Source organism: Panicum virgatum, chromosome 2N (assembly GCF_016808335.1).
Source record: "Panicum virgatum strain AP13 chromosome 2N, P.virgatum_v5, whole genome shotgun sequence".
Taxonomy (NCBI): Eukaryota; Viridiplantae; Streptophyta; class Magnoliopsida; order Poales; family Poaceae; genus Panicum; species Panicum virgatum.
The window spans coordinates 3,069,213-3,079,763 of NC_053146.1; the positions used below are offsets into that span (position 1 = coordinate 3,069,213).

At 44.5% G+C, this 10,551-nt stretch overlaps 2 protein-coding genes and 1 pseudogene across 2 annotated transcripts; 2 read left to right on the forward strand and 1 right to left on the reverse strand.

Annotated features, from left to right (window-relative positions):
* Nucleotides 1-433: 433 nt before the first annotated feature.
* LOC120663054 (non-homologous end joining protein Ku-like) lies at nucleotides 434-1,647 on the forward strand. Its single transcript, XM_039942088.1, has one exon. It carries the CDS (start codon nucleotides 954-956, stop codon nucleotides 1,407-1,409), a length of 456 nt encoding a protein of 151 aa, XP_039798022.1. The 5' UTR covers nucleotides 434-953; the 3' UTR covers nucleotides 1,410-1,647.
* Nucleotides 1,648-1,723: 76 nt separating this feature from the next.
* Nucleotides 1,724-4,944, reverse strand: LOC120663055 (annotated as a pseudogene).
* A 2,214-nt stretch (nucleotides 4,945-7,158) lies between these two features.
* LOC120659130 lies at nucleotides 7,159-9,419 on the forward strand. The gene is made up of 2 exons (XM_039937184.1): nucleotides 7,159-7,701; nucleotides 9,218-9,419. The coding sequence occupies exons 1-2, from the start codon at nucleotides 7,159-7,161 to the stop codon at nucleotides 9,224-9,226; spliced, it is 552 nt and encodes a 183-aa protein (XP_039793118.1). The 3' UTR covers nucleotides 9,227-9,419.
* The last annotated feature ends 1,132 nt before the right edge of the window (nucleotides 9,420-10,551 follow it).

The following is a 10,551-nucleotide window of genomic DNA, read 5'->3' on the forward strand; positions in this document are numbered from 1 at the left end:
GTGTGCCCAGCCACCATCACACCTAGGCGAGAGCTTGTGCCAGATCAACAGGGGCTGAGCCGAACGCCATCACGCGTCTCCAGTCATGAGCCATGAGAGCTCATGTGCAAGTGAAGGCCTTCTGCGTATGAATCTATCTGCTTGAGCTCCGTGACGAGCAAGCGCTCTGTGATGCGCTGCAAATCGTTCTCTGAATCTCTGTCCAGATAGAACCTGCCTCTGGGAGCGGGTGGTGCCGACATGCCGGTATGTAGGGCAAAACTGAAAACGGGAGATCGATGCGTATGAATCTGATTGCTGAAAAATATTCAGATGATCGATGCTGTTTTAGCTTTTGGGTGGTTATTTTTTTTTAGATAAAGAAGTAAAATGTTCTGACCCCTACACTCACGAATGTTTGGGTGTAAGTGATGCCGCTCTTGTTTCTTTTTTGTTTTTCCACCTGGCAACCTGTATTCCACGGTTTGCAGCTGCTCTCTATTTCTTTTCCTTTTTTTCCCCCTTTCAGCATTTACATTGTTTCCATTCCATTTCGAATCAGCGTGTGAGTATTAACATTTGCTTGTTTCCGGAAGTCTGCCTTGTGTCATGACGGAATGGTTTCAGACTTCAGAGAAGAGAAAGTGAGCTGAATCATGCAAGAATCCAGGTTCAGTAAGATGGTGAGCTAACCGTGGAAGAACCATGGACGCAACGTCATCAGTCCACCTTGATCCCCACATCTCTGCTCACCGACCGATGCATCCTGCGATGTCTGGGAAGCTAGCTAGGTCAACAACCAATGCCAGGTGATGGCTGACCATGGATCACCATTGTTCGATCCAGAACTATATATAAATTGACGACCATGCATATCTCCCGATTCTGCATCACAAGTTCACAACAAAATCATACCTAATAACCTACTAACCAAAGCTTACACCTTTGCCATTGCAGTAATCACCAGCCCACCAATGGCTTCCACCTCGAGCCTCCCCGTAATGGCCCTTGTCGTGGCACTCATGCTAGTCCTAGGCAGCGGCACATGCCACGCGGCTCGCCGGCTTGCCGACGCCACGGCGCCCTCCGCAGCACCGGCAGCTGCCATCCCGGCCGTGCCGAAGCCGACGGTGCCGGCAGTTCCCACCGTGCCACAGATCCCTGCCGTACCCGCGGTCACCGTGCCACCGATTCCAGCGGTGCCGACCGTACCGGCGGTGACTGTGCCAACGGTGCCCACAGTGCCAGCCATGCCGGGCGCCGCGCTTCCACCGGTTCCCGCCGTCGTCATGCCTGCCGTGCCCAAGGTGTCATTGCCGCCGATGCCGGCGGTCCCTGGCATCCCGAAGGTGACGCTGCCGCCGATGGCGTCCATGTCCATCCCCGGCGTGCCAACAATCCCGTTCCTCGCGCCACCTCCCAAGGCCTAAGCAAGCCATGTAATCATGGACGTATGCAGACATCTTGCTCTTCAGTTCGGCACACAGGCCAGCCAGATGGTTGTCTTAAGTTGTGAATTGGTGTTCCTTTTTTGTGATGGTTTCATCCATATTCTTGTGTAAAGTTTGAATGTTAATTTTGTAATTCTGTATGTATGCACATATTTGTGTATATGGTATATGTATGATTTTACCCTTTTTAACCAATATGATTTATTTTGACCTCTGACAGAATGTCTATAATTTTATCTTTGTTAACTCTTCATGGATTACAAGCATAGTAGTTTTACATCCTGGTCTACAGTAAAAAGCTCTAAAATACCTGTAATTCTTTTCCCCTTCAGAACATGTACACGGCAAGGAGGCATGATTTGCTCGGATTTTTGCAGAAATACTACATATACATCATCTAGCTAATCTACCTCTATGCTGTTTTGGTATGCTGCTGCTGCTGCTGTAGTTTCTTCTTCCTTGGATGTCTCTGCAGCATCTGAAAATGTCTCCACAGCACCTTTTCTAGCTTCGAATCTCGCTCTCCTCTCAACGGCCTCCCGCACCCTCTGTGCAAATTCTTCATCAGATCCTGTCAGCATGTACCGCAGCTTCATGTTGATCCTGTTGGCCACTAATGTTTGGTGCCGAGGCTCTATCCTGTCCTCCAGGGAGTAACTGAAGAACCTGAAAACCATCCAACGGCGAGGTACAAGGGTGAAGGTCACAACAAAGGCAAAGCATCAGTTAGGTATTGTTATCTTTGTTTTAGATGCAAACAATGAACTCCAACTCACCGCGGAAATTCGATGAGGTCTTTCAGTGGCCGCACCATTACACGCCTCAAGTACTGGTATTTTGGCTTTAGGATGTCCACGTTGTATCTGAGAAGTGCTGGAAAGTTGGCAACCATCTGACCGAGCACAAAGTGGTAGATACCCAGTGACCGGAAGTACTTGACGCTAACTTCTAGCTTGTGTGCAATACTACAGCCCAAGAGCTGTGGATCCAGAGCAATAACCTTTCCAATGTCATCCTGTTTTACTCCACCTTTTGTCAACAGGAATATAACCTTTGGTTTGCACACGTGTAAGACAGATGGAATAGTAGAAGAAATATGTAAAAGTAAAAAAATCTGGAAACAAACACACTACTTATACCTAACACATTTAACTGAAAATATGTTGCCAAAGTTTTTTTTTAAAAAAAAGGAACAGGAGGGGCAAGCCCTACTGGATATAATTAATGTATGAAATATGAAAAACAAAATTTATGTACAGAGGAAAAGAAAAGTAGAAAACGAAATTTTTGTACACAATTTTCTACTAAAACCAAGTATTGTAAAAACAAGACAAATTGAACTAATAGTTGCAGAAACCAAAACGAATAATAACAAGATATGAGAACACACCACTGGGCGTATTTTCTTGTACAGGCTGTAAGTTAATACAGGAGGGAACTTCACAAGCACATTGCTGATTGCATCACTCCTTACACCAATATCTTGTAGAAATTGTACCTGAAACAGATGTTTGCATAGAGGTAGAGGAGTCAAACTACCAGACTTCAGAGCATTAAGATCTATAAACCCCAGTAGCACACTGTGCAGAAATAATTAAACACTTAGTCCTATTGGACATTTAAAGAGGAAGTCTCACAAATCAAACTATTTTCAAGGAGCTTAGATAATCATAATAGTTTTCTGTGAATACCAGAAGTTGAAAAGCGCATAACAGCTAAAAGATGCAAATATATTTCAAAGCAAGTATGAAGTTACCTTTGTTGCTATCACTGTCTCCAAATCAAGACAGAATATTGTAGGTTGGACCAGCAGCATTCGCTTCATGCCATCCCGTGAAACATTCAGGTGATACAGATACTTCACAAGAGGCTTCCACCTTTCTTCAATGCTACAGGCCATGAGTTGTGGCTTGAAAGCCAGTAGCCTCCCAAGTTATTCGTTGCTCAAACCAAACTCTTTGAGATACTGAACCTGTGACCCAGAATGATATTTCATTAGCAACTAGAAAAGTAGAAGTCAAGGAACTGAATGTAATATCTAAACTAACTCAGTAGTTATCAGAGACCTTCCAAAAGTAACAAGGAGGGTTAGTAAATGAGTTCCTTACTTCTTTATCAATTCACACTTCAAAGTAGATAAATTATTTCATATGGAACTCTCTAGACATAAGACCACATATTGCTCATCAGCACAATGATGGATAATATTAGTAGGGGAAAAGACATACTGCGACTCAGTTTTATTCACCCTTTTTTTTCCTAGAGAACAAAAACAAATAGAGCTTCAACCATTGTGAAGTTCAACTCTTCTTTTCGTAGCAATAAACAAAAAATGAATTGCATAAAACAAAAGAGGCTAACAATCCTGCCAATGTACCGTGTGCAACAAAAATAGCACAGAACTTAAACTAAATGTAAAGCAAACACCTTACTGTTCATCTCTTCCAAGCTTAAAAATCCAAGAACTCTTGGATAGTCATAGACCATAGTGCCAAAATCCTTCTCATCCATTCCCATATCTGTATAAAACCCCACTCTTGTCTCCAACTCATCCATGGACAGATTCAGCAGCTGTGGACATCTACTGATCACATAACCAATCCAGTCTCTCCTCACACCACAGCTTTCCAGACAGTCAATAATCTCTTCCAATTCTTCAAAGCTTCTGTTCAAAAAGGATCCACCATTGGCAAGGACACGTCCCAAAAAATCTCCTTTTACATAAATTGACCTCAGCCACTTTATGATCATCCTTACTCTCCCCAAATCACCAGAACACACACAAACTACTTTGGCAATTTGGGGATATGTCATAGCATTGTGCTTGAACCACCTAAAGTATGCAATGTAATCATCTCAATAATGGAGAATTTCACGTGTATAAAATAAAAAAATTGCATTTTTATGATTGGCAATGCATCTGGTAGTGGAATTATCACAGTTCTTGTGCAGACAGAACAGAAATAAACCGAGGAAACAGATGAAGGAATGCAAAGCTGGGATCTTTACTTGACCTTTGCCCGCGCGTTGAAGGACATATGCGCGAGGTCTGGCCGGTCCCGCCGCATTGCAGCGGCCTCGACGACGATACGGTCCACGAACGGCCCCATCCGCGCCGTGGGGTTATTGATGTACGTCAGGCCACTGAGAGCACCTCAGCGGCCACCGCGCGGCGCACCTCCAGAGCGCGCCGCAGGACGGCATCCTCCGCCTCGGCGAGCCCATCGGCGGCGGCGGAGCCTGTTGGGGTGGAGACGGATCCCGGAAATCGGTGCTCCCGGCGCGGCGCGAGGGAGGCCCCCTCGGCGGCGAGGAGGGCGGCGGAGGGGGCTGGTGCCGGGGGCGGGAGGACCGGATGGGTCGCGGTGGTGGAGTTCTGGAGTCGTGAGGCGGCGACGAGGGAGGGGAGGCGAAGGCGATGGCGGCGGCGGGAGGAGGGGTCGGGGGTGCGGAGCGGGAGGTGGAGGCGGAGATGGGAGTGCCGGAGAGTGGCGGCCATTGGAGTGGAGTGGTGGAGCTCTATCCACTTTGCCTCTTTGGTTTGGGGCCTTGGTTCCAGGAAAGATTTTTCCAAAAATGAATTATTGCCTGTAATAAATTTAACATTTCAAACAGGCTATGTAAAAAAATTGTTGTTGGCATATCTAGAAACACCCAGATATTTTAAGGAGTCCTGTCTTTACCCAGTACTTTTTTCAAACAGGTTATGTAAAAAAATTGGTGTTGGCATATCTAGGAACACCCAGATATTTTAAGGAGTTCTGTCTTTATCCAGTACTTTTTTCTTCCTACCTTCTCCTATCCTTTTTCAACTTCATCGAGGTTTCCCAACAATTATCCTACAACTTCTCTTATATTTTCTATAAACTTAGTTAGAATAGTTTGATCTAGAACAAACTTACTTATACTATATTTTAGGATGCAGGAAGTAGTAAATAAGTCCACTTCATTCTCTCATATAAAGTAAGGTATAGAGAAAAGTTTGGCAGAGGTTTCAAAAAAAAAGGTATGGCTCTAAATCCAGAGGTCTCTTGCTGTAGTTTCTTATTTTTCTAAATATTAGAAAACTTTCTTGTGAAGCTAGAACATTTTTTATTTGATCGTGAAGCATTTGTTCTAAACATCAGTAATTTTTTTAGGATAGAACAGTTTTTACTTTGAACATGAGATATTTGTTCTACTGAATGAAAAAAGGATTTAGAGAGAGTATCATCCAAACACAAGTGTGGTTTTACCATCAAGATCTTGTTGTAAAGAAACAATAGTGCTTTGAACACTATAATCTATAAAACCTATATAGAAGCTCCCCACTAAGCATCATTAACTTTGATTTCTCTCAACTCACATTGCGCCACATCATCAACAAAACTGTGTCCATTCGATCTTAAGCCCAAGTTTAATCATGATAGTTGATTCATCATTCTAGTTTATGTCTCACTACTACAAAAAACTGATTAACAGCGACCTTTTTTTAGAGGCTCTGAGGCGGGCACAAAAAATAACCGCCAACATTAATAGAGGTGATCATTTCTTATTAACTGAGGTGGTTACAAAAACCGCCTCAGAAAATCGATTAATAGAGGCGGTCAACATTAACGTGACCGCCTCTGTTATTTGTCATATTTTTAGAGGCGGACCATTTACAATAGCCCACCTCAGTTAATGGTCTGAGCCCATTAAAAACCCATACCCAGCCAAATCCTAACTAATCTCTCTCCCTCACTCTCTCCCTATCTCTCCCTCCCCCATCTCTTTCTCCTGCAATGGCCAGTGCGGCGGCGGATCCGGCCCACGCGGCCTTCGGTGCGGCGGCCGGCGGGCGGAGCCAGCGCGGTCTCTTTCTCCCCTTCCTCCTTCTCTTTATCTCTCCCTCCCTCCCTCTTTCTCTCTACATCCACGCGCTGCTCAAGGCTGGCCTCTCTCTACCCCCCTCTCTTGCGCGCGAGCGGCTGCTCAAGGACGGGGGCGGCGCGAGCGGCATTTTAGTTGGTCAAATTTTATTAGCAAGCACCTAATTACTAGATGTAAGTTTATACCAACCCACTTAAGAATATAAACATAAAGGATCCGACATTATAAAGCCATAGTACCACAAATTAAATTATTCTTCAAGTTCGATTATCATGTGAGGGTCCAGGCCACTCTTGATCGTGAGCACGGCTGATATATCAGTTTTACACTCCGCAGAGGTTGTACACTGTAACACCTCATGTGTTAATTCCTAGTAATTAGGAGTAATCATGTGTTTAACATCGTCATTAACACTAACTGTGCATGCAAAAAAAATGTTTTTAATTACATTTTGCTAGCTTGTTAACACATGAAATGATGACTATTTTTTCAAATCCAATAAAACATGTTTTAAAAATAACTTTTAAATTTTTGCTCAAATAAACCTTTGCCAAAAAAAAACAAAGGTTTAGAGTTTTATACTGTGAACAACTTTCATATTGGTGGATTTTGAGGTTGCTATGCAAAAAGTGAAGAAAACTTTTAGGCTTTGAATAGGACATTAATACTTTGGTTTTAACATTCCAAATTTTAAACCATGATTTGATCTTCAAATGAAGTTTTGCCTAAAACAAAAGTTGGAGGAAATCAAATTTTGAACAACTTTCATTCTTGGAATTTTTTGAGTTTCTCTATGAAATTTTGAGTTTTGGACGGTCAAAATCGAGCTAAGTTTCGTTGAACCATTTTCTCCCTCTGTTCACAGCTCTCGGTGCCCATGCCGCATGCCCATGCCAGCGACGAGTCCACGCGTCGGCGATCCTCGGCCTCCGCTCGAGCGCGTCCTTATCCTCTCCCCGAGGCCACGTTGCCCTTTCACCTTTCCTCTTCTCCTTCCTCGAGCTCGAGACGAGCGTCGACGTCGCGCCGACCACCCCTCGCTTTCCCGCCCCGTTTCCACTCCCCAGAGCCGATTCGCCTCGCCCCGAAGCTCCGTAGCCTCTCCACGAGATTGACCGAGCCTCTCCCCGGCCGAATCGGCCCGGCGCCGCGCCATGGCCGCTACGGCCACGAGCTGAGCACCAAGCCGCCGCTCCCCTGCTATGCCGCTGTCGCCATCGCCGGCCACCCCAAGCCCATGTGCCGCGCCTCTGCGAGCCACTGCGCGCCGCGGACGCCCTTGGCCAGGCTGATCTCCGCGCCGCTCCGCTGCGCCGTCGACCGGCCTCGCCGCTGGCAGGAACGCCGCTCGCCATGGCCGCCGTTTGTCCTGCACGTCGAGCCTTTCCTCCGGTTCTCCTCCGCCCGAATCAAAGCCGTGGTGAGCTCCCTCTCGACGCCCTCATCCTCCCTGGCCCCTTCCCCAACCTACATCGGCTGCCCCCTCACCGGAATGACCTCGCCTCGCAGCTCGAGCTGCTGCTCTGCCGCTGCCCCCCTACAGACCACCTCCGACCCCGGCTCTTGCTTCAAATCGGCCCTAGGCGAGCCTCTTGTGCTTCCCCACCACCCCACTGCAGCCGCCATGGCCTCCCCTTGCCAAACCGAGCTCGTGAGCACCTCCTCTGTTCCAACTTCACGTGGAGGGCCTCGTGCAGCAATTCAGACAAGTGCAGGGGGGTTTCTGCACTGTCATTGACTCATAGAAATAGTGTTTCAGGGACCAAATCGCTTGAAACTTTGAAAATGCATAGTAAATAGTAGAAAAATCGTAAAATAGAAAATTAAGATGTTTTGGAATTCTTGTGAGTAGATCTATGCAGTGGAATCATAAAATAATGGATGTTAGTTGAAAATATTTGCTGTAAAAATAGATTTGTGCTTGTTAAGGTTTTAATGCTAGTGTTGCTTGTCTTTTTCATAACTGCAGTTATATTGCTCTAAATGATATGAAATTTTTATGGTAGGCTATTCTTGTGATGTGTGTGCTGTGATAAAAATTTCAAGTTCATTGAGGGCAGTATGACTGAGTTTTTGATTAAACTTGTTGAATGCTAAGTAAATAGTTTATAAATAATAGAAATGCGTGAAAATGGAAAATGGGATTCCAATGCCCTTGTATGATGTTATGTTGGCCTAAGAAAATATAATATGGCCATGTGTTTACAGAAAATATAAAATTTTACATTTAACTTGCTCTCACACGATTAAGTGCAATAAAGATTTGTGTTTTTTTATAATCAATAAAATATAAAACCTGATCATGTGAAATTTGTACAGTAGACTATTAGGAGTATTGGTGATCTACTGTGATTTTTGGTAGAATGTATTGTGCACTTTACATGTATGATCATATATATATATGCCTATATGTCTTATTATCTAAATAAATTAAGAAAGGCTTTAAATAAATTAATTTGGGGTTGGATGCTATGTTTTCTGGTGATCATAAGTCATGTATGACATGTTAGTATGTTGCTCAATTGTGTTAGTTCTGTTTGAGCTTTCAAATGAGATGTGCATGCTCTCTTTTAACAAAACAAGCAATGCACAAGATATCTGTTTAATGAATTTTTACATAGGTTGCTTGAGTAATTAAAATGTGGCTTAGGTGGAGGCTTAGCTCCTATGGCATGTTTAATGTAAACCTTACTGCTGTGAGTAGTGTTTGAATGCGAGCACCTATCTTGGTTATAGCTCCCTTATATGTGTAGATGTTGCTCATGCAACTCTTGTTTAAGCTTGATATTGTTTGCATGTTTGCTAAAGCTAGCTCATGACCTTCATTCATATGGATGCTCAGTCGTGACCTTGTGTCTGTCTTGCTTGCTCTTTTTGATGCATTGTCTATTGTACCTCTGTGCATTCATATATCCGCATTGTTGCATCTCATTTAGGTACGCTAGATGTGTGACGCGTGGAACTGAAGGGTGATGTTGGAGTCGATCCAGAAGATGGTGTATTGATGAACCGACCCAGAAGATGGAAGGACCGACTGGAGTGCATGCTTGGACTGGGATGATGTCAAGCCGGTGCAAGACTACAAGCTAACTAACTGACTTTGTGTCAAACCCAGGCAAGCCCCGGAGCATAACCATAATTTAAATTATTCAATGTTTATTTAAGTATTGTGCATTTATATTCTAGGAGTTGAATGGAACCATAGTATGCATGTTTTCCCTAGGTACCGTGGGCCTATACTAGTATGCAGGTGTCGATAGAAATGCTTTGCTAAATAGGATTTCGGTAGAAGTCGAGTGATTACTGTCACTCGCGAGTTTAGGATCTTGATCCCTTAGCTTTGGCTTGGAAATACGTTGATGAGTAAAAAGAATTAGAGACCGGGCGGGAATGAGTTGGAATAGATGAGAAAATGAACTTCCGCCTGTGTCGATTGAGGACCGTACCGTTGTTGGCCCTGATGACCGAGTTTGAACAGTACTAACCACATACCGGAAGTAGGAGGTAGTCGAAACCGGTGAGCTGTGTACCACTTTACAGCGGTGATTTGAATTCCGTCATGCTACGCTGGGCGTGGGAGTTGGCGGGTGTTGGATAGGATGCCGCCTCCGGGTTCTCCGGGAGTTCACCGCGAGGGGCCCATCACCTGGGTTTTAGCAGGCGTAGTTCAGATGCCGTGGTAATGATGGAAACAGTTGACGCGCGTGACCCGACGGGGTTTACATGCGTCGTGTGAGTTAGGTCCGCCTTGCAAGGTTAAATCGGATCGATTTGCCGTCTCTCTCGGTTAAGAGAATCTTGGTCACTGCGTCACATCGTAGTAAAATATTGAAATGAGATTGAAAAGTTGAGATGATGAGATATGAGTCTGGTACTCTAAAAAGATAATGTGATCAACCATGCGTGCTCTAGATATTCAGACAAACCTAATTGGTATTTATATGATAAATTTGAGCTAAAATATTGAAAGTAAGGATCCACTATTAGTAGCTTTTCAGCAAAACAAACCCAGAGCCAAAAGCCTGCATGTCTAGGAGTCGGCTAAGTATATACCATAGTCGGGTAAGCCTTGCTGAGTATTAGTATACTCAGGGTTTGTTGTTACCCTGTTTTCAGGTAGCTACTGCTGGCTGGAGCTAACCAGGATTCACATCGGTGGGCTCGATGTGACGTCCTCACGTCATCGTAGTAATCGTTGTTTTTCTAAACTAAACTTCTATTTAATTTCTGCTGCATTTTGAACTCTGATATTTTACGTAAGCTTGTTTGT

Bases quoted from the DNA above. Each gene is read 5' to 3' on its own strand.
- LOC120659130 (XM_039937184.1), top strand. From the start codon at position 7,159: ATGCCGCATGCCCATGCCAGCGACGAGTCCACGCGTCGGCGATCCTCG.
- LOC120663054 (XM_039942088.1), top strand. From the start codon at position 954: ATGGCTTCCACCTCGAGCCTCCCCGTAATGGCCCTTGTCGTGGCACTC.